Raw genomic sequence first — 23,947 nt, 5'->3', positions numbered from 1 at the left:
CCAAAACATTACTGTAGAATATCAGTACAAAACATTACTGTATTATATCAGTCAAAACATTACTGTAGAATATCAGTACAAAACATTACTGTATTATATCAGTCCAAAACATTACTGTAATATATCAATCGAAAACATTACTGTAATATATCAGTCCAAAACATTACTGTAGAATATCAGTCAAAAACATTACTGTAATATATCAGTCCAAAACATTACTGTAATATATCAGTCCAAAACATTACTGTAATATATCAGTCCAAAACATTACTGTAATATATCAGTCCAAAACATTACTGTATTATATCAGTCCAAAACATTACTGTATTATATCAGTCCAAAACATTACTGTAATATATCAGTCCAAAACATTACTGTAATATATCAGTCCAAAACATTACTGTTATATCAGTCCAAAACATTACTGTAATATATCAGTCCAAAACATTACTGTAATATCAGTCCAAAACATTACTGTAATATATCAGTCCAAAACATTACTGTAATATATCAGTCCAAAACATTACTGTAGAATATCAGTCAAAACAAAACAAAACTCCATTTAAAACTGGTTTATTCAGAGTGGGTCATTTGAAATGAGGGTAAAAAAGACAAATTGGTGGCAAAGATGTGTGAATTACTGGAAGAAATAATATCTATTTCCAGGGGCCGTCGGTAAGGCTAGTCCTTCATCCAGACTGGTTGATGTTTAAAGGTCAAAGGTCATAGCTGGCTCCAACTCTTCTGAGGCGTGTGTGTGTGTGTGTGTGCATGGTTGGTGGGAGTCATGTTGAGAATTTACACCATTGGGGTCAACCCCCGAGGGACTCCAGTGTTGCCATGACGCCACCCAGACGATGGCATTTCCCCCCCCCCCCCCCTCCGTCGCGTCGTTCTCTCAACCTCTCACGTTCTCATCGTTTTGATTTGATCTGGATAAAACAAACAAAAAAATAATCAGATCTCAAATTGTTCTCCAAGACAGGAGGGTTATAAGAGGTCATAAGAGGAGTTATGAACAGCGGAGGGTTTACAGGGATCTAGAGACACTATTATGGGGTTCTACTGCCAGTCCGGTGGACTATAGGTCCATTATGGGGTTCTACTGCCAGTCCGTTACACTAAACACTAATGATGTGGACTAAAGGACAATTTTAAGGACTAACACTAATGATGTGGACTAAAGGACCATTATGGGGTTCTACTGCCAGTCTACTACACTAATGATGTGGACTATAGGACCATTATGGGGTTCTACTGCCAGTCTACTACACTAAACACTAATGATGTGGACTAAAGGACCATTATGGGGTTCTACTGCCAGTCCGCTACACTAAACACTAATGATGTGGACTAAAGGACTATTATGGGGTTCTACTGCCAGTCTACTACACTAAACACTAATGATGTGGACTAAAGGACCATTATGGGGTTCTACTGCCAGTCTACTACACTAATGATGTGGACTAAAGGACCATTATGGGGGTTCTACTGCCAGTCTACTACACTAAACACTAATGATGTGGACTAAAGGACCATTATGGGGTTCTACTGCCAGTCTACTACACTAATGATGTGGACTAAAGGACCATTATGGGGTTCTACTGCCAGTCTACTACACTAAACACTAATGACGTGGACTAAAGGACCATTATGGGGTTCTACTGCCAGTCTGCTACACTAATGACGTGGACTAAAGTTCCGTTATGGGGTTCTACTGCCAGTCTACTACACTAATGATGTGGACTAAAGGACCATTATGGGGTTCTACTGCCAGTCCGTTACACTAATGATGTGGACTATAGGTCCATTATGGGGTTCTACTGCCAGTCCGTTACACTAAACACTAATGATGTGGACTAAAGGACCATTATGGGGTTCTACTGCCAGTCCGCTACACTAAACACTAATGATGTGGACTAAAGGACTATTATGGGGTTCTACTGCCAGTCTACTACACTAAACACTAATGATGTGGACCAAAGGACCATTATGGGGTTCTACTGCCAGTCTACTACACTAAACACTAATGATGTGGACTAAAGGACCATTATGGGGTTCTACTGCCAGTCTACTACACTAATGATGTGGACTAAAGGACCATTATGGGGTTCTACTGCCAGTCTACTACACTAAACACTAATGACGTGGACTAAAGGACCATTATGGGGTTCTACTGCCAGTCTTCTACACTAATGACGTGGACTAAAGTTCCGTTATGGGGTTCTACTGCCAGTCTACTACACTAATGATGTGGACTAAAGGACCATTATGGGGTTCTACTGCCAGTCTGCTACACTAATGATGTGGACTAAAGGACCATTATGGGGTTCTACTGCCAGTCTACTACACTAATGATGTGGACTAAAGGACCATTATGGGGGTTCTACTGCCAGTCTACTACACTAATGATGTGGACTAAAGGACCATTATGGGGTTCTACTGCCAGTCTAATACACTAATGATGTGGACTAAAGGACCATTATGGGGTTCTACTGCCAGTCTGCTACACTAATGACGTGGACTAAAGGACCATTATGGGGTTCTACTGCCAGTCTACTACACTAAACACTAATGATGTGGACTAAAGGACCATTATGGGGTTCTACTGCCAGTCTACTACACTAAACACTAATGATGTGGACTAAAGGACCATTATGGGGTTCTACTGCCAGTCTACTACACTAATGATGTGGACTAAAGGTCCATTATGGGGTTCTACTGCCAGTCTACTACACTAAACACTAATGATGTGGACTAAAGGACCATTATGGGGTTCTACTGCCAGTCTACTACACTAAACACTAATGATGTGGACTAAAGGACAATTATGGGGTTCTACTGCCAGTCTGCTACACTAATGATGTGGACTAAAGGACCATTATGGGGTTCTACTGCCAGTCTACTACACTAATGATGTGGACTAAAGGACCATTATGGGGGTTCTACTGCCAGTCTACTACACTAAACACTAATGACGTGGACTAAAGGACCATTATGGGGTTCTACTGCCAGTCCACTACACTAATGATGTGGACTAAAGGACCATTATGGGGTTCTACTGCCAGTCTACTACACTAATGATGTGGACTAAAGGACCATTATGGGGTTCTACTGCCAGTCTACTACACTAAACACTAATGATGTGGACTAAAGGACCATTATGGGGTTCTACTGCCAGTCTGCTACACTAATGATGTGGACTAAAGGACCATTATGGGGTTCTACTGCCAGTCCACTACACTAAACACTAATGATGTGGACTAAAGGACCATTATGGGGTTCTACTGCCAGTCTACTACACTAAACACTAATGATGTGGACTAAAGGACCATTATGGGGTTCTACTGCCAGTCTACTACACTAAACACTAATGATGTGGACTAAAGGACCATTATGGGGGTTCTACTGCCAGTCCGCTACACTAAACACTAATGATGTGGACTATAGGACCATTATGGGGTTCTACTGCCAGTCTGCTACACTAATGATGTGGACTAAAGGACCATTATGGGGTTCTACTGCCAGTCTGCTACACTAAACACTAATGATGTGGACTATAGGACCATTATGGGGTTCTACTGCCAGTCTGCTACACTAATGATGTGGACTATAGGACCATTATGGGGTTCTACTGCCAGTCTGCTACACTAATGATGTGGACTAAAGGACCATTATGGGGTTCTACTGCCAGTCTACTACACTAAACACTAATGACGTGGACTAAAGGACCATTATGGGGTTCTACTGCCAGTCTGCTACACTAATGATGTGGACTAAAGGACCATTATGGGGTTCTACTGCCAGTCTGCTACACTAAACACTAATGATGTGGACTATAGGTCCATTATGGGGTTCTACTGCCAGTCCGCTACACTAAACACTAATGATGTGGACTAAAGGACCATTATGGGGGTTCTACTGCCAGTCTACTCCACTAATGATGTGGACTAAAGGACCATTATGGGGTTCTACTGCCAGTCCACTACACTAAACACTAATGATGTGGACTAAAGGACCATTATGGGGTTCTACTGCCAGTCTACTACACTAAACACTAATGATGTGGACTAAAGGACCATTATGGGGTTCTACTGCCAGTCTACTACACTAAACACTAATGATGTGGACTAAAGGACCATTATGGGGTTCTACTGCCAGTCTACTACACTAAACACTAATGATGTGGACTAAAGGTCCATTATGGGGTTCTACTGCCAGTCTACTACAGTAATGACGTGGACTAAGGGACCATTATGGGGTTCTACTGCCAGTCTGCTACACTAAACACTAATGACATGGACTAAAGGACCATTATGGGGTTCTACTGCCAGTCTACTACACTAAACACTAATGATGTGGACTAAAGGACAATTATGGGGTTCTACTGCCAGTCTGCTACACTAAACACTAATGATGTGGACTAAAGGACCATTATGGGGGTTCTACTGCCAGTCTGCTACACTAATGATGTGGACTAAAGGACCATTATGGGGGTTCTACTGCCAGTCTACTACACTAAACACTAATGATGTGGACTAAAGGACCATTATGGGGTTCTACTGCCAGTCCGCTACACTAATGATGTGGACTAAAGGACCATTATGGGGGTTCTACTGCCAGTCTGCTACACTAAACACTAATGATGTGGACTAAAGGACCATTATGGGGGTTCTACTGCCAGTCTACTACACTAATGATGTGGACTAAAGGACCATTATGGGGTTCTACTGCCAGTCCACTACACTAAACACTAATGATGTGGACTAAAGGACCATTATGGGGGTTCTACTGCCAGTCTGCTACACTAATGATGTGGACTAAAGGACCATTATGGGGGTTCTACTGCCAGTCCGCTACACTAAACACTAATGATGTGGACTAAAGGACCATTATGGGGGTTCTACTGCCAGTCTGCTACACTAATGATGTGGACTAAAGGACCATTATGGGGTTCTACTGCCAGTCCACTACACGAAACACTAATGATGTGGACTAAAGGACCATTATGGGGGTTCTACTGCCAGTCTGCTACACTAATGATGTGGACTAAAGGACCATTATGGGGTTCTACTGCCAGTCCACTACACTAAACACTAATGATGTGGACTAAAGGACCATTATGGGGTTCTACTGCCAGTCTACTACACTAAACACTAATGATGTGGACTAAAGGACCATTATGGGGTTCTACTGCCAGTCCACTACACTAAACACTAATGATGTGGACTAAAGGTCCATTATGGGGTTCTACTGCCAGTCCGCTACACTAAACACTAATGATGTGGACTAAAGGTCCATTATGGGGTTCTACTGCCAGTCCGCTACACTAAACACTAATGATGTGGACTAAAGGACCATTATGGGGTTCTACTGCCAGTCTACTACACTAAACACTAATGATGTGGACTAAAGGACCATTATGGGGTTCTACTGCCAGTCCACTACACTAAACACTAATGATGTGGACTAAAGGTCCATTATGGGGTTCTACTGCCAGTCCGCTACACTAAACACTAATGATGTGGACTAAAGGTCCATTATGGGGTTCTACTGCCAGTCCGCTACACTAAACACTAATGATGTGGACTAAAGGACCATTATGGGGTTCTACTGCCAGTCTACTACACTAATGACATGGACTAAAGGACCATTATGGGGGTTCTACTGCCAGTCCGCTACACTAAACACTAATGATGTGGACTAAAGGACCATAATGGGGGTTCTACTACCAGTCTGCTACACTAATGATGTGGACTAAAGGACCATTATGGGGTTCTACTGCCAGTCCGCTACACTAAACACTAATGATGTGGACTAAAGGACCATAATGGGGGTTCTACTGCCAGTCCGCTACACTAAACACTAAATGGACGTAAAATACTCACAGGGTCATTTCATCTACAGATGGAAGTCAAAATGGAAATAAACCATGATTTAAATGAAGCTATCGTTTCCCATTCAGTGAGCTGAAACCATGACAGAGAGAGAGTGTGGAATGTCTGCTAATACCTTGCAGCCAGTCAACACCTTCTAGTAAACCCTCTCCTTTCACGGCGTCACTGGCACTGGAACAGACACAAAGAGAGCAAGTCAGTGAAAAACCAACGCTTCAACAACAATTAGATAAGGCAGCGTTTTGTCATATATATTTATTATATATATATATATATATATATATATATATATATAAAAGGCCTGTTCTGGAAGTTGGACAACAAAAAACCAGACGGTGTTAAATCTAAATGTACTGTAACTAACTGAATCGTGGAACCTGGTCGAGAAACGTGAAATGTGTGCCAACAATGGGATTCTGGGTGTTTTTACAACGAGTCCATCTACCAGATGTGCCAGGGCTTGTCCTTGATTTTCTCCAGACAGAGGAGCTGGGACACCTTGACTGAAGAAAGGGCGTCTCTCACGTCCATCTTGTTGGCAAAGAACAGCAAGGGGATTCGCCGGTGCTTTATGTCTAAACACACGGAGAACGTTAGCATCAGGGACACAAACAACAGGCGGGATGTAGTGTCACCGGTCTACACACAATTACCCCATAATGTGGTGGTTGAGGAGTGTATAATGAGGAGGATGATTCACCTGGGTGGTTGAGGAGTGTATAATGAGGAGGATGATTCACCTGGGTGGCTGAGGAGTGTATAATGAGGAGGATGATTCACCTGGGTGGCTGAGGAGTGTATAATGAGGAGGATGATTCACCTGGGTGGCTGAGGAGTGTATAATGAGGAGGATGATTCACCTGGGTGGTTGAGGAGTGTATAATGAGGAGGGTGATTCACCTGGGTGGCTGAGGAGTGCATAATGAGGAGGATGATTCACCTGGGTGGTTGAGGAGTGTATAATGAGGAGGATGATTCACCTGGGTGGTTGAGGAGTGTATAATGAGGAGGGTGATTCACCTGGGTGGTTGAGGAGTGTATAATGAGGAGGGTGATTCACCTGGGTGGTTGAGGAGTGTATAATGAGGAGGATGATTCACCTGGGTGGTTGAGGAGTGTATAATGAGGAGGATGATTCACCTGGGTGGTTGAGGAGTGTATAATGAGGAGGATGATTCACCTGGGTGGTTGAGGAGTGTATAATGAGGAGGATGATTCACCTGGGTGGTTGAGGAGTGTATAATGTGGAGGATGATTCACCTGGGTGGTTGAGGAGTGTATAATGAGGAGGGTGATTCACCTGGGTGGTTGAGGAGTGTATAATGTGTTGGATGATTCACCTGGGTGGTTGAGGAGTGTATAATGAGGAGGATGATTCACCTGGGTGGTTGAGGAGTGTATAATGAGGAGGGTGATTCACCTGGGTGGCTGAGGAGTGCATAATGAGGAGGATGATTCACCTGGGTGGTTGAGGAGTGTATAATGAGGAGGATGATTCACCTGGGTGGTTGAGGAGTGTATAATGAGGAGGATGATTCACCTGGGTGGTTGAGGAGTGTATAATGAGGAGGGTGATTCACCTGGGTGGTTGAGGAGTGTATAATGAGGAGGATGATTCTCCTGGGTGGTTGAGGAGTGTATAATGAGGAGGATGATTCACCTGGGTGGTTGAGGAGTGTATAATGAGGAGGGTGATTCACCTGGGTGGTTGAGGAGTGTATAATGAGGAGGGTGATTCACCTGGGTGGCTGAGGAGTGTATAATGAGGAGGGTGATTCACCTGGGTGGTTGAGGAGTGTATAATGAGGAGGATGATTCACCTGGGTGGTTGAGGAGTGTATAATGAGGAGGGTGATTCACCTGGGTGGCTGAGGAGTGTATAATGAGGAGGGTGATTCACCTGGGTGGTTGAGGAGTGTATAATGAGGAGGATGATTCACCTGGGTGGTTGAGGAGTGTATAATGAGGAGGATGATTCACCTGGGTGGTTGAGGAGTGTATAATGAGGAGGGTGATTCACCTGGGTGGTTGAGGAGTGTATAATGAGGAGGATGATTCACCTGGGTGGTTGAGGAGTGTATAATGTGTGGATGATTCACCTGGGTGGTTGAGGAGTGTATAATGTGTGGATGATTCACCTGGGTGGTTGAGGAGTGTATAATGAGGAGGATGATTCACCTGGGTGGTTGAGGAGTGTATAATGTGTGGATGATTCACCTGGGTGGTTGAGGAGTGTATAATGAGGAGGGTGATTCACCTGGGTGGCTGAGGAGTGTAAAATGAGGAGGATGATTCACCTGGGTGGTTGAGGAGTGTATAATGAGGAGGATGATTCACCTGGGTGGTTGAGGAGTGTATAATGAGGAGGGTGATTCACCTGGGTGGCTGAGGAGTGTATAATGAGGAGGGTGATTCACCTGGGTGGTTGAGGAGTGTATAATGAGGAGGATGATTCACCTGGGTGGTTGAGGAGTGTATAATGAGGAGGATGATTCACCTGGGTGGTTGAGGAGTGTATAATGAGGAGGATGATTCACCTGGGTGGTTGAGGAGTGTATAATGTGTGGATGATTCACCTGGGTGGTTGAGGAGTGTATAATGTGTGGATGATTCACCTGGGTGGTTGAGGAGTGTATAATGAGGAGGATGATTCACCTGGGTGGTTGAGGAGTGTATAATGTGTGGATGATTCACCTGGGTGGTTGAGGAGTGTATAATGAGGAGGGTGATTCACCTGGGTGGCTGAGGAGTGTAAAATGAGGAGGATGATTCACCTGGGTGGTTGAGGAGTGTATAATGAGGAGGGTGATTCACCTGGGTGGTTGAGGAGTGTATAATGAGGAGGATGATTCACCTGGGTGGTTGAGGAGTGTATAATGAGGAGGATGATTCACCTGGGTGGTTGAGGAGTGTATAATGAGGAGGGTGATTCACCTGGGTGGTTGAGGAGTGTATAATGAGGAGGATGATTCACCTGGGTGGTTGAGGAGTGTATAATGTGTGGATGATTCACCTGGGTGGTTGAGGAGTGTATAATGTGTGGATGATTCACCTGGGTGGTTGAGGAGTGTATAATGAGGAGGATGATTCACCTGGGTGGTTGAGGAGTGTATAATGTGTGGATGATTCACCTGGGTGGTTGAGGAGTGTATAATGAGGAGGGTGATTCACCTGGGTGGCTGAGGAGTGTAAAATGAGGAGGATGATTCACCTGGGTGGTTGAGGAGTGTATAATGAGGAGGATGATTCACCTGGGTGGTTGAGGAGTGTATAATGAGGAGGGTGATTCACCTGGGTGGCTGAGGAGTGTATAATGAGGAGGGTGATTCACCTGGGTGGTTGAGGAGTGTATAATGAGGAGGATGATTCACCTGGGTGGTTGAGGAGTGTATAATGAGGAGGGTGATTCACCTGGGTGGTTGAGGAGTGTATAATGAGGAGGATGATTCACCTGGGTGGTTGAGGAGTGTATAATGTGTGGATGATTCACCTGGGTGGTTGAGGAGTGTATAATGTGTGGATGATTCACCTGGGTGGTTGAGGAGTGTATAATGAGGAGGATGATTCACCTGGGTGGTTGAGGAGTGTATAATGTGTGGATGATTCACCTGGGTGGTTGAGGAGTGTATAATGAGGAGGGTGATTCACCTGGGTGGCTGAGGAGTGTAAAATGAGGAGGATGATTCACCTGGGTGGTTGAGGAGTGTATAATGAGGAGGATGATTCACCTGGGTGGTTGAGGAGTGTATAATGAGGAGGATGTTTCACCTGGGTGGTTGAGGAGTGTATAATGAGGAGGATGATTCACCTGGGTGGTTGAGGAGTGTATAATGAGGAGGATGATTCACCTGGGTGGTTGAGGAGTGTATAATGAGGAGGATGATTCACCTGGGTGGTTGAGGAGTGTATAATGAGGAGGATGATTCACCTGGGTGGTTGAGGAGTGTATAATGAGGAGGATGATTCACCTGGGTGGTTGAGGAGTGTATAATGAGGAGGATGATTCACCTGGGTGGTTGAGGAGTGTATAATGAGGAAGATGATTCACCTGGGTGGTTGAGGAGTGTATAATGAGGAGGATGATTCACCTGGGTGGTTGAGGAGTGTATAATGAGGATGATGATTCACCTGGGTGGTTGAGGAGTGTATAATGAGGAGGGTGATTCACCTGGGTGGTTGAGGAGTGTATAATGTGTTGGATGATTCACCTGGGTGGTTGAGGAGTGTATAATGAGGAGGGTGATTCACCTGGGTGGTTGAGGAGTGTATAATGAGGAGGATGATTCACCTGGGTGGTTGAGGAGTGTATAATGAGGAGGATGATTCACCTGGGTGGTTGAGGAGTGTATAATGAGGAGGATGATTCACCTGGGTGGTTGAGGAGTGTATAATGAGGAGGATGATTCACCTGGGTGGTTGAGGAGTGTATAATGAGGAGGATGATTCACCTGGGTGGTTGAGGAGTGTATAATGAGGAGGATGATTCACCTGGGTGGTTGAGGCGTGTATAATGAGGAGGATGATTCACCTGGGTGGTTGAGGAGTGTATAATGAGGAGGATGATTCACCTGGGTGGTTGAGGAGTGTATAATGAGGAGGATGATTCACCTGGGTGGTTGAGGAGTGTATAATGAGGAGGATGATTCACCTGGGTGGTTGAGGAGTGTATAATGAGGAGGATGATTCACCTGGGTGGTTGAGGAGTGTATAATGAGGAGGATGATTCACCTGGGTGGTTGAGGAGTGTATAATGAGGATGATGATTCACCTGGGTGGTTGAGGAGTGTATAATGAGGAGGATGATTCACCTGGGTGGTTGAGGAGTGTATAATGTGTTGGATGATTCACCTGGGTGGTTGAGGAGTGTATAATGAGGAGGGTGATTCACCTGGGTGGTTGAGGAGTGTATAATGAGGAGGGTGATTCACCTGGGTGGTTGAGGAGTGTATAATGAGGAGGATGATTCACCTGGGTGGTTGAGGAGTGTATAATGAGGAGGATGATTCACCTGGGTGGTTGAGGAGTGTATAATGAGGAGGATGATTCACCTGGGTGGTTGAGGAGTGTATAATGAGGAGGATGATTCACCTGGGTGGTTGAGGAGTGTATAATGAGGAGGATGATTCACCTGGGTGGTTGAGGAGTGTATAATGAGGAGGATGATTCACCTGGGTGGTTGAGGAGTGTATAATGAGGAGGATGATTCACCTGGGTGGCTGAGGAGTGTATAATGAGGAGGGTGATTCACCTGGGTGGCTGAGGAGTGTATAATGTGTTGGATGATTCACCTGGGTGGTTGAGGAGTGTATAATGAGGAGGATGATTCACCTGGGTGGTTGAGGAGTGTATAATGAGGAGGATGATTCACCTGGGTGGTTGAGGAGTGTATAATGAGGAGGATGATTCACCTGGGTGGTTGAGGAGTGTATAATGAGGAGGATGATTCACCTGGGTGGTTGAGGAGTGTATAATGAGGAGGATGATTGACCTGGGTGGTTGAGGAGTGTATAATGAGGATGATTCACCTGGGTGGTTGAGGAGTGTATAATGATGATGATTCACCTGGGTGGTTGAGGAGTGTATAATGAGGAGGATGATTCACCTGGGTGGTTGAGGAGTGTATAATGAGGAGGATGATTCACCTGGGTGGTTGAGGAGTGTATAATGAGGAGGATGATTCACCTGGGTGGTTGAGGAGTGTATAATGTGTTGGATGATTCACCTGGGTGGTTGAGGAGTGTATAATGAGGAGGATGATTCACCTGGGTGGTTGAGGAGTGTATAATGAGGAGGATGATTCACCTGGGTGGTTGAGGAGTGTATAATGAGGAGGATGATTCACCTGGGTGGTTGAGGAGTGTATAATGAGGAGGATGATTCACCTGGGTGGTTGAGGAGTGTATAATGAGGAGGATGATTCACCTGGGTGGTTGAGGAGTGTATAATGAGGAGGATGATTCACCTGGGTGGTTGAGGAGTGTATAATGAGGAGGATGATTCACCTGGGTGGTTGAGGAGTGTATAATGAGGAGGATGATTCACCTGGGTGGTTGAGGAGTGTATAATGAGGAGGATGATTCACCTGGGTGGTTGAGGAGTGTATAATGAGGAGGATGATTCACCTGGGTGGTTGAGGAGTGTATAATGAGGAGGATGATTCACCTGGGTGGTTGAGCAGTGTATCCAGTTCTTCTTTAGCGACCACCATCCTCAACTTGTCTCCACTGTCCACCACAAAGATGATGGCTTGACCCTCCCTGGGGGAGAGAGGTCAACACGACTCACTGTCAGTACTACCTACCGTGTGTGTGTGTGTGTGTGTGTGTGTGTGTGTGTGTGTGTGTGTGTGTGTGTGTGTGTGTGTCTGTGTGTTTATCACTGTGTGTGTGTGTCTGAACAGACTCACTTGTAGTAATGTTCCCAGAGGTTTCTGTATCGCCCTTGGCCAGACATGTCGAACACTGTGAAGGAGAGACTGGAGAGAAGAGGAGGATTTAGACTGGAGAGAAGAGGAGGATTTAGACTGGAGAGAAGAGGAGGATTTAGACTGGAGAGAAGAGAAGGTTTTAGACTGGAGAGAAGAGGAGGATTTAGACTGGAGAGAAGAGGAGGATTTAGACTGGAGAGAAGAGGAGAATATAGAAGACTGGAGAGAAGAGAAGGATTTAGACTGGAGAGAAGTGGAGGATTTAGAAGACTGGAGAGAAGTGGAGGATTTAGAAGACTGGAGAGAAGAGGAGGATTTAGAAGACTGGAGAGAAGAGAAGGATTTAGAAGACTGGAGAGAAGAGGAGAATATAGAAGACTGGAGAGAAGAGGACAATATAGAAGACTGGAGAGAAGAGGAGGATTTAGACTGGAGAGAAGAGAAGGTTTTAGACTGGAGAGAAGAGGAGGATTTAGACTGGAGAGAAGAGGAGGATTTAGACTGGAGAGAAGAGGAGAATATAGAAGACTGGAGAGAAGAGAAGGATTTAGACTGGAGAGAAGTGGAGGATTTAGAAGACTGGAGAGAAGTGGAGGATTTAGAAGACTGGAGAGAAGAGGAGGATTTAGAAGACTGGAGAGAAGAGGAGGATTTAGAAGACTGGAGAGAAGAGAAGGATTTAGAAGACTGGAGAGAAGAGAAGGATTTAGAAGACTGGAGAGAAGAGGAGAATATAGAAGACTGGAGAGAAGAGGAGAATATAGAAGACTGGAGAGAAGAGGAGGATTTAGACTGGAGAGAAGAGGAGGTTTTAGACTGGAGAGAAGAGGAGGATTTAGACTGGAGAGAAGAGGAGGATTTAGACTGGAGAGAAGAGGAGGATTTAGACTGGAGAGAAGAGGAGAATATAGAAGACTGGAGAGAAGAGGAGGATTTAGACTGGAGAGAAGAGAAGGTTTTAGACTGGAGAGAAGAGGAGGATTTAGACTGGAGAGAAGAGGAGCTTTTAGACTGGAGAGAAGAGGAGGATTTAGACTGGAGAGAAGAGGAGGATTTAGACTGGAGAGAAGAGGAGGATTTAGAAGACTGGAGAGAAGAGGAGGATTTAGAAGACTGGAGAGAAGAGGAGGATTTAGAAGACTGGAGAGAAGAGGAGGATTTAGAAGACTGGAGAGAAGAGAAGGATTTAGAAGACTGGAGAGAAGAGGAGGATTTAGAAGACTGGAGAGAAGAGGAGGATTTAGAAGACTGGAGAGAAGAGGAGGATTTAGAAGACTGGAGAGAAGAGGAGCTTTTAGACTGGAGAGAAGAGGAGGATTTAGACTGGAGAGAAGAGGAGGATTTAGACTGGAGAGAAGAGGAGGATTTAGACTGGAGAGAAGAGGAGGATTTAGAAGACTGGAGAGAAGAGGAGGATTTAGAAGACTGGAGAGAAGAGGAGGATTTAGAAGACTGGAGAGAAGAGGAGGATTTAGAAGACTGGAGAGAAGAGGAGCTTTTAGACTGGAGAGAAGAGGAGGATTTAGAAGACTGGAGAGAAGAGGAGGATTTAGAAGACTGGGGAGAAGAGGAGGATTTAGACTGGAGAGAAGAGGAGGATTTAGACTGGAGAGAAGAGGAGGATTTAGACTGGAGAGAAGAGGAGGATTTAGAAGACTGGAGAGAAGAGGAGGATTTAGAAGACTGGAGAGAAGAGGAGGATTCATTGATTACCTTGATGTCTTGAACTTCTCTATGCTGAAGCCAATGGTCGGGACGATGTCTTGTGTCTGGGCCTGCATGACACAGGAACGCATTAGTATTGGTTAATTAAACAGGAATAGATTAAACAGGAATACATTAGTAATGGTTAATTAAACAGGAATAGATTAGTAGTGGTTAATTAAACAGGAATAGATTAGTAATGGTTAATTAAACAGGAATAGATTAGTAGTGGTTAATTAAACAGGAATAGATTAGTAGTGGTTAATTAAACAGGAATAGATTAGTAGTGGTTAATTAAACAGGAATAGATTAAACAGGAATAGATTAGTAGTGGTTAATTAAACAGGAATAGATTAGTAGTGGTTAATTAAACAGGAATAGATTGGTAGTGGTTAATTAAACAGGAATAGATTAAACAGGAATAGATTAAACAGGAATAGATTAGTAGTGGTTAATTAAACAGGAATAGATTAGTAGTGGTTAATTAAACAGGAATAGATTAGTAGTGGTTAATTAAACAGGAATAGATTAGTAGTGGTTAATTAAACAGGAATAGATTAGTAGTGGTTAATTAAACAGGAATAGATTAGTAGTGGTTAATTAAACAGGAATAGATTAAACAGATGATTAGTAGTGGTTAATTAAACAGGAATAGATTATTAAACAGGAATAGATTAGTAATGGTTAATTAAACAGGAATAGATTAGTAGTGGTTAATTAAACAGGAATAGATTAGTAGTGGTTAATTACACAGGAATAGATTAAACAGGAATAGATTAGTAGTGGTTAATTAAACAGGAATAGATTAGTAGTGGTTAATTAAACAGGAATAGATTAGTAGTGGTTAATTAAACAGGAATAGATTAGTAGTGGTTAATTAAACAGGAATAGATTAGTAGTGGTTAATTAAACAGGAATAGATTAGTAGTGGTTAATTAAACAGGAATAGATTAGTAGTGGTTAATTAAACAGGAATAGATTAAACAGGAATAGATTAGTAGTGGTTAATTAAACAGGAATAGATTAGTAGTGGTTAATTAAACAGGAATAGATTAGTATTATTAAACAGGAATAGATTAGTAGTGGTTAATTAAACAGGAATAGATTAGTAGTGGTTAATTATAAACAGGAATAGATTAGTAGTGGTTAATTAAACAGGAATAGATTAGTAGTGGTTAATTAAACAGGAATAGATTATAAAACAGGAATAGATTAGTAGTGGTTAATTAAACAGGAATAGATTAGTAGTGGTTAATTAAACAGGAATAGATTAGTAGTGGTTAATTAAACAGGAATAGATTAAACAGGAATAGATTAGTAGTGGTTCATTAAACAGGAATAGATTAGTAGTGGTTCATTAAACAGGAATAGATTAGTAGTGGTTAATTAAACAGGAATAGATTAAACAGGAATAGATTAGTAGTGGTTCATTAAACAGGAATAGATTAGTAGTGGTTAATTAAACAGGAATAGATTAGTAGTGGTTAATTAAACAGGAATAGATTAGTAGTGGTTCATTAAACAGGAATAGATTAGTAGTGGTTAATTAAACAGGAATCGATTAGTAGTGGTTAATTAAACAGGAATAGATTAGTAGTGGTTAATTAAACAGGAATAGATTAGTAATGGTTAATTAAACAGGAATAGATTAGTAATGGTTAATTAAACAGGAATAGATTAGTAATGGTTAATTAAACAGGAATAGATTAAACAGGAATAGATTAGTAGTGGTTAATTACACAGGAATAGATTAAACAGGAATAGATTAGTAGTGGTTAATTAAACAGGAATAGATTAGTAATGGTTAATTACACAGGAATAGATTAAACAGGAATAGATTAGTAGTGGTTCATTAAACAGGAACAGATTAGTAGTGGTTAATTAAACAGGAATAGATTAGTAGTGGTTAATTAAACAGGAATAGATTAGTAATGGTTAATTAAACAGGAACAGATTAGGGGAACCGTACTGATTAAGGCCATTTGAATTCAAGGGAGGGAACAAAACTATTTCTGCTGTTTAATGTTTCTATGAATTAATCTGGCCGTTCAATCCAGAGCTGATTGTACACTAAACCATTACGGTTAAGTGTTAAGTATTGTTAAGTTTTTGACAATTATGTGTAAGTTCCCACCAGTGGCCAATTCCCAAAGCGCCAACATCATTTAGTGACCTACAACAAGATAATAGATTTCAGGAATTATTAAAGAAATGTCTCGTTTTACTGTTAAATTAACCTTCCATTGTTACATCGAGTTATTTTGGTTCAGATTTAAAAACTAGAGTTGTGCATCTAGACATGAAGCCTTTACCAAGACCAGAAACCATCAGGACATGAAGCCTTTACCAAAGACCAGAAACCATCAGGACATGAAGCCTTTACCAAAGACCAGAAACCATCAGGACATGAAGCCTTTACCAAGACCAGAAACCATCAGGACATGAAGCCTTTACCAAAGACCAGAAACCATCAGGACATGAAGCCTTTACCAAAGACCAGAAACCATCAGGACATGAAGCCTTTACCAAAGACCAGAAACCATCAGGACATGAAGCCTTTACCAAGACCAGAAACCATCAGGACATGAAGCCTTTACCAAAGACCAGAAACCATCAGGACATGAAGCCTTTACCAAAGACCAGAAACCATCAGGACATGAAGCCTTTACCAAAGACCAGAAACCATCAGGACATGAAGCCTTTACCAAAGACCAGAAACCATCAGGACATGAAGCCTTTACCAAAGACCAGAAACCATCAGGACATGAAGCCTTTACCAAAGACCAGAAACCATCAGGACATGAAGCCTTTACCAAGACCAGAAACCATCAGGACATGAAGCCTTTACCAAAGACCAGAAACCATCAGGACATGAAGCCTTTACCAAAGACCAGAAACCATCAGGACATGAAGCCTTTACCAAAGACCAGAAACCATCAGGACATGAAGCCTTTACCAAAGACCAGAAACCATCAGGACATGAAGCCTTTACCAAAGACCAGAAACCATCAGGACATGAAGCCTTTACCAAGACCAGAAACCATCAGGACATGAAGCCTTTACCAAGACCAGAAACCATCAGGACATGAAGCCTTTACCAAGACCAGAAACCATCAGGACATGAAGCCTTTACCAAGACCAGAAACCATCAGGACATGAAGCCTTTACCAAAGACCAGAAACCATCAGGACATGAAGCCTTTACCAAAGACCAGAAACCATCAGGACATGAAGCCTTTACCAAAGACCAGAAACCATCAGGACATGAAGCCTTTACCAAGACCAGAAACCATCAGGACATGAAGCCTTTACCAAAGACCAGAAACCATCAGGACATGAAGCCTTTACCAAAGACCAGAAACCATCAGGACATGAAGCCTTTACCAAGACCAGAAACCATCAGGACATGAAGCCTTTACCAAGACCAGAAACCATCAGGAACAACTAGAAACCTCTGGACTGTCTCCAAGACGTTTGGAGGGGACAGGAAGTGGTTGATGCAGAGAGAGAGAGAAGAAGAAGACCAGGGGTGAAGGATATCAGGGATAGATGACCTCCAAGACGTTTGGAGTGGACAGGAAGTGGTTGATGCAGAGAGAGAGAGAAGAAGAAGACCAGGGGTGAAGGATATCAGGGATAGATGACCTCCAAGGCGTTTGGAGTGGACAGGAAGTGATTGATGCAGAGAGAGAGAGAAGAAGACCAGGGGTGAAGGAAATCAGGGATAGATGACCTCCAAGGCGTTTGGAGTGGACAGGAAGTGGTTGATGCAGAGAGAGAGAGAGAAGAAGACCAGGGGTGAAGGAAATCAGGGATAGATGACCTCCAAGACGTTTGGAGGGGACAGGAAGTGATTGATGCAGAGAGAGAGAGAGAAGAAGACCAGGGGTGAAGGAAATCAGGGATAGATGACCTCCAAGGCGTTTGGAGTGGACAGGAAGTGGTTGATGAGAGAGAGAGAGAGAGAGAGAGAAGAAGACCAGGGGTGAAGGAAATCAGGGATAGATGACCTCCAAGGCGTTTGGAGTGGACAGGAAGTGATTGATGCAGAGAGAGAGAGAGAGAAGAAGACCAGGGGTGAAGGAAATCAGGGATAGATGACCTCCAAGGCGTTTGGAGTGGACAGGAAGTGGTTGATGCAGAGAGAGAGAGAGAAGAAGACCAGGGGTGAAGGAAATCAGGGATAGATGACCTCCAAGACGTTTGGAGTGGACAGGAAGTGATTGATGAGAGAGAGAGAGAGAAGAAGACCAGGGGTGAAAGAAATCAGGGATAGATGACCTACAGGGGTGGATAAACATGCTAACAAGTTAGGGACTTGAAGATGACTATTGTGCGACTCCTCATGCAGTTAGGGTCGGGGCATTGTCCTACTGTTGACCTTCATTCATCCAGGTGATTCTGTTAATTGGTCCACCACCTGTACCTTTGTAATACAACAGTAGAGAAGGCCATTTGAAACTGTCTTCAGACAGGCTTTAGGAAGACAAGTTGAACTAATTAACAAGAAGAGCAGGTGAATCAACATTCAATAATGAATTGAAAGTTGTGTGTTCGTTTGGGTCGTTGTTGCATGGCCTCTTACAGATCCTCCATCCATGACCTCACTTCCTGTTGCAGGACATCTCTATTCTACACATTACAGATCCTCCATCTCCTCCTCTCTTCCTGTAGCAACACTTCTCTATTCTACACATTACAGATCCTCCATCTCCTCCTCTCTCTCTCTCTCTCCATCTCCTCCTCTCTCTCTCTCCATCTACTCCTCTCTCTCTCTCCATCTACTCCTCTCTCTCTCTCTCCATCTCCTCCTCTCTCTCATCTCCTCCTCTCTCTCATCTCCTATCTCCTGCTCTCTCTCATCTCCTCCTCTCTTTCTCTCCATCTCCTCCTCTCTCCCTCCATCTCCTCCTCTCTTTCTCCTCCTCTCTCCCTCCATCTCCTCCTCTCTCCCTCCATCTCCTCCTCTCTCTCCATCTCTTCCTCTCTCTCCCAAATCTCTCTCTCCATCTCCTCCTCTCTCCCTCCATCTCCTCCTCTCTCCCTCCATCTCCTCCTCTCTCTCTCTCTCTCTCTCCCCCCATCTCCTCCTCTCTCCCTGCAGTGTCTCCTTGTTCCTCTCTCCACCATCCCTCTTCAGGAGGACATGGAATCTGTACCCTCTGAAAACCAGTAACTATACTGACTTACTCTAATCCTAAAGTGTCTTCATTTTTTACACCTGTATATATATATATAGTCATACTATATCACAGCAAACCACTAACTCATTCTCATGTCGGCCATGAAGTAAGCAGGCCTGATCGATCCAGGCTACTAGCGTAGACTTACATTGAACGGTTTGAGTTGGTTGATGATGGTGGTCTTGCCGCTGTTGTCCAATCCCAGACACAGAACATTCACTTCCTTCTTCTTCAGCCCCAGCCAGCCGGCTAGTTTATCAAACAAACCCATTGTTATTCCGTCTTATTCCCGGTGGGGTCTCTGTTGAATAAAAATATACATATATATATATATATTATATTATAGCAGCTAAGACCTTCACAAAGACATAAACGTGTGACAACTGCAAATCCGGGGCGTAGGGCCTAATCATTAGTCCAAACAACCCGGGGCGTAGGGTCTAATCATTAGTCCAAACAACCCGGGGCGTAGGGTCTAATCAGTAGTCCAAACAACCCGGGGCGTAGGGCCTAATCATTAGTCCAAACAACCCGGGGCGTAGGGCCTAATCATTAGTCCAAACAACCCGGGGTGTAGGGCCTAATCATTAGTCCAAACAACCCGGGGCGTAGGGCCTAATCATTAGTCCAAACAACCCGGGGCGTAGGGTCTAATCATTAGTCCAAACAACCCGGGGCGTAGGGCCTAATCATTAGTCCAAACAACCCGGGCGTAGGGTCTAATCAGTAGTCCAAACAACCCGGGCGTAGGGTCTAATCATTAGTCCAAACAACCCGGGGCGTAGGGTCTAATCATTAGTCCAAACAACCCGGGGCGTAGGGTCTAATCATTAGTCCAAACAACCCGGGGCGTAGGGTCTAATCATTAGTCCAAACAACCCGGGGCGTAGGGTCTAATCATTAGTCCCAACAACCTGGGGTGTAGGGCCTAATCATTAGTCCAAACAACCCGGGACGTAGGGTCTAATCATTAGTCCAAACAACCCGGGCGTAGGGTCTAATCATTAGTCCAAACAACCCGGGCGTAGGGTCTAATCATTAGTCCAAACAACCCGGGCGTAGGGCCTAATCATTAGTCCAAACAACCCGGGGCGTAGGGTCTAATCATTAGTCCAAACAACCCGGGCGTAGGGCCTAATCATTAGTCCAAACAACCCGGGCGTAGGGCCTAATCATTAGTCCAAACAACCCGGGCGTAGGGGCCTAATCATTAGTCCAAACAACCCGGGGCGTAGGGCCTAATCATTAGTCCAAACAACCCGGGGCGTAGGGCCTAATCATTAGTCCAAACGACCCGGGCGTAGGGGCCTAATCATTAGTCCAAACAACCCGGGGCGTAGGGCCTAATCATTAGTCCAAACAACCCGGGGCGTAGGGCCTAATCATTAGTCCAAACATCCCGGGGCGTAGGGTCTAATCATTAGTCCAAACGACCCGGGGCGTAGGTCCTAATCAGTAGTCCAAACAGTTGCAAAACGAGTTTCTATCGGACAAATTCAGGTAGGACTCCGACATTGTTCGTCCCTAATACTTCTATATTTCATAATTCCATTCTTGTACTTTTTAGATTAGTGTTTATTGTTAGATAGTACTGCACTGCTGGAGCTAGGAACAAAACCATTTCACTACACTGGCAATAACATCTGCTAAATATGTGTACGCGACCAATAAAAACGTTTTGCAACAGAATTCGGCATAATGAGTACGCCCCGCAGGTATGTATCCACAGACATCCACATAGCATGGTAAGAGAGCAGCCTCCACTGGTGCAAAGTTAGATGGTGATGCAATTTATGATTTTCGCATTCCCCCCTTTTTCATTTAACCAAAATGTTCAACCCACACTCTGACCTGTTCCTCTCTAGGTTTCTTCCTAGGTTCTGGCCTTTCTAGGGAGTTTTTCCTAGCCACCGTGCTTCTACACCTGCATTGCTTGCTGTTTGGGGTTTTAGGCTGGGTTTCTGTACAGCACTTTGAGATATCAGCTGATGTAAGAAGGGCTTTATAAATGCATTTGATTTGACCTGCGAAAGGCAGCAATACGCAACACAGCGTCTAGTCTACCGGAAATTCACACGAAGAAGAAGAAGAGGGTTTAGCCGCTAGCTAGCCGACTGGCTAACTTAGCATTTACAATAGTTACAGCGAGCGCCACACGTAGAAATATGTTTTTCTTCTTCCAGATCATCACATTTAGGGTAGTTTAGGGTCTCGTTTTGATTCGTAGCTAATGCGTCAGCAACAACGAAAGAGAATGAAGTTGACACCCTTTCTGATGTAGCTAGCTAGCTAACTAGTTAGCGTAACATGCTAGGATAGCTAGCTAACTGTTAATAATACATTAGCAAACTGACGTTAGCTAGCCATCTGGTTAGATAGTTAGCAGCGTGACTAGCTAGCTATTTTAATAAACCTTCATCCTTGGACCTAGTTTACCAAAACGTAGCTTGACCAGTTTTGAGTTGACTAAACTGGGTTTAATGGGATGTACTCAATGTGCCTATAATCTCATTGAAAGAAACGATAGCTAGCTAGCTAGCCTAGCAAACGTTAGCTATCTTCTTCCAGCAGCATATGTGCAATGTATCTTCTCTTTACCTTGTAAGAGATCTTTTGTACGATTCTTCTAACTTTTTTTTTTTCTTTCTTTCTTTCTTCAAATATCAAACGTTTCGTTTCGAAACCCTCCCAGTCATAACGATGACATGTTGATATTGTCAGTCATTTCTCTGGTCACAACATGCCAGTGTTTTGGTCCTCAGGAAGCACTGGGAGTTTACACGGCGTTGTCTGGACGACGGACACGACGTACATAAGACTTTATGTATCTGGCTCAAGTGCACCATCCACTGGATATCATGGGCATTACAACCAATTTAGATTTTAGTCATTTAGCAGACGCTCTTATCCAGAGCGACATACAAATAGTGAATGCATAGATTTCCTACATTTTTTCCCCCCCCATACTGGTCCCCCGTGGGAATCGAACCCACAACCCTGGCGTTGCAAACACCATGCTCTACCAACTGAGCCACACGGGACCAATGATGACAGACCACCTTTTTTTTTTTTTACCATAAAATGACTAAATCACACCAATAGGAAGAATATCTTAATAGTTGAGTCAAAATGATGGCAATACTATATAACAACGTCACCCCCCCCCCCCCAGTAGAACGTACATTTATTACATTTTTACAAACACCCAGCCTACAAGGCTTTTATTGATCACCAGTTAGGGCGTACAATGTCCCTTAATAAATTATACAAAAATACATTTGAAAATTGTAAGGAGGAAGAAGAAGAAAAAAAAAGCATTCGTAATGTGTATATGTATGCTACTACAGATCCCAGAGTGCATTGCTGGGATGGGAGGGAGGAAGTGATGTCGACCCCCCCCCCCCCAAACCGTCCTGAGCACCTGTTGCACAGATCCACTCCATGAGAGCTCTCAATGTCAGGATAATATGTGAGGATCTGTCCAGCAACAGCGATGAATGAGGACGATGATTGGTGTGTGTGTGTGTGTGCGCGCTTGCGTGGGAGGGGGAGAGAGAAAGAGGACATTCTTATCATTCACCCTAGTCAAGTGTGTTATCTGAGTCTATTTAACCTGTCAGTGTGAATATTGATGTATCTGTCTGAGTCTATTTAACCTGTCAGTGTGAATATTGATGTATCTGTCTGAGTCTATTTAACATGTCAGTTTGAATATTGATGTATCTGTCTGAGTCTATTTAACCTGTCAGTGTGAATATTGATGTATCTGTCTGAGTCTATTTAACCTACAGGAGGGTATCTCTCCAGGAACAGGGTTGGAGTTAAAACCTCCAGGAACAGGGTTGGAGTTAAAACCTCCAGGAACAGGGCTGGAGTTAAAACCTACAGGAGGGTATCTCTCCAGGAACAGGGTTGGAGTTAAAACCTACAGGAGGGTATCTCTCCAGGAACAGGGTTGGAGTTAAAACCTACAGGAGGGGTATCTCTCCAGGAACAGGGTTGGAGTTAAAACCTCCAGGAGGGGTATCTCTCCAGGAACAGGGTTGGAGTTAAAACCTCCAGGAGGGTATCTCTCCAGGAACAGGGTTGGAGTTAAAACCTACAGGAGGGGTATCTCTCCAGGAACAGGGTTGGAGTTAAAACCTACAGGAGGGGTATCTCTCCAGGAACAGGGTTGGAGTTAAAACCTCCAGGAACAGGGTTGGAGTGTAAACCTACAGGAAGGTATGTACTCCAGGAACAGGGCTGGAGATCCCTGATCTAGATGCTCAAGCACTATGGATTGTACTGCAGTCAAAGTAAAGTGTTTCTTATGGTACACGTCTTGAGGTTGTTTTCGGTTGGTGATTTGTTGTGGAGTTGAGCTGCACTCTTCTTCGTGTTTTATAAAGTGAGGAAACTGTAGCCTGGTCCCAAATCTGTTGGTGCCCTTGACTACTTTGTCCTTGTCAAGCCAAACAAGGCAGGGCAATGAGTGACGAAGCGTGACATAGCAGAAACAGACTGTCAGTCAGTCAGCTAAGGAGACTGCATATTGCTGAGTGAAGATATAGATTGTGGATGAAAACTAAACAAGGCTGTCTATTCAAACTAAACAAGGCTGTCTATTCAAACTAAACAAGGCTGTCTATTCAAACTAAACAAGGCTGTCTATTCAAACTAAACAAGGCTGCCTATTCAAACTAAACAAGGCTGTCTATTCAAACTAAACAAGGCTGTCTATTCAAACTAAACAAG

General features: G+C 43.7%; 1 protein-coding gene across 2 annotated transcripts; it reads right to left on the bottom strand.

Moving 5' to 3' along the window:
* Nucleotides 1–557: 557 nt before the first annotated feature.
* Nucleotides 558–22,083, bottom strand: LOC106575924 (ADP-ribosylation factor-like protein 6). Of its 2 annotated transcripts, none has more exons than XM_045699612.1 (8): nt 21,809–22,083; nt 19,359–19,511; nt 14,038–14,099; nt 12,304–12,372; nt 12,020–12,154; nt 6,343–6,472; nt 6,013–6,068; nt 558–932 (listed from the first exon to the last, which is right to left on the bottom strand). In XM_045699612.1, the coding sequence occupies exons 2-7, from the start codon at nt 19,479–19,481 to the stop codon at nt 6,060–6,062; spliced, it is 528 nt and encodes a 175-aa protein (XP_045555568.1). In that variant the 5' UTR covers nt 19,482–19,511; nt 21,809–22,083; the 3' UTR covers nt 558–932; nt 6,013–6,059. The 2 variants fall into 2 exon arrangements, with proteins under 2 accessions (XP_045555568.1, XP_045555566.1); XM_045699610.1 differs by having other exon boundaries at nt 12,060–12,154; nt 21,809–22,027.
* Between the last annotated feature and the right edge of the window lie 1,864 nt (nt 22,084–23,947).

The sequence above is a fragment of the Salmo salar genome, chromosome ssa17, assembly GCF_905237065.1.
Source record: "Salmo salar chromosome ssa17, Ssal_v3.1, whole genome shotgun sequence".
NCBI classification, from domain to species: domain Eukaryota; kingdom Metazoa; phylum Chordata; class Actinopteri; order Salmoniformes; family Salmonidae; genus Salmo; species Salmo salar.
This window is presented reverse-complemented; position numbering and strand designations above follow the sequence as displayed.

Excerpts from the sequence above, each read along its gene's own strand:
- LOC106575924 (XM_045699610.1), bottom strand. The coding sequence starts at position 19,481 with ATGGGTTTGTTTGATAAACTAGCCGGCTGGCTGGGGCTGAAGAAGAAG. Across the intron at positions 14,100-19,358 it reads ACCAACTCAAACCGTTCAAT|GCCCAGACACAAGACATCGT; the intron begins GTAAGTCTACGC and ends TGTGTCATGCAG. Across the intron at positions 12,373-14,037 it reads GAGAAGTTCAAGACATCAAG|TCTCTCCTTCACAGTGTTCG; the intron begins GTAATCAATGAA and ends TCTTCTCTCCAG.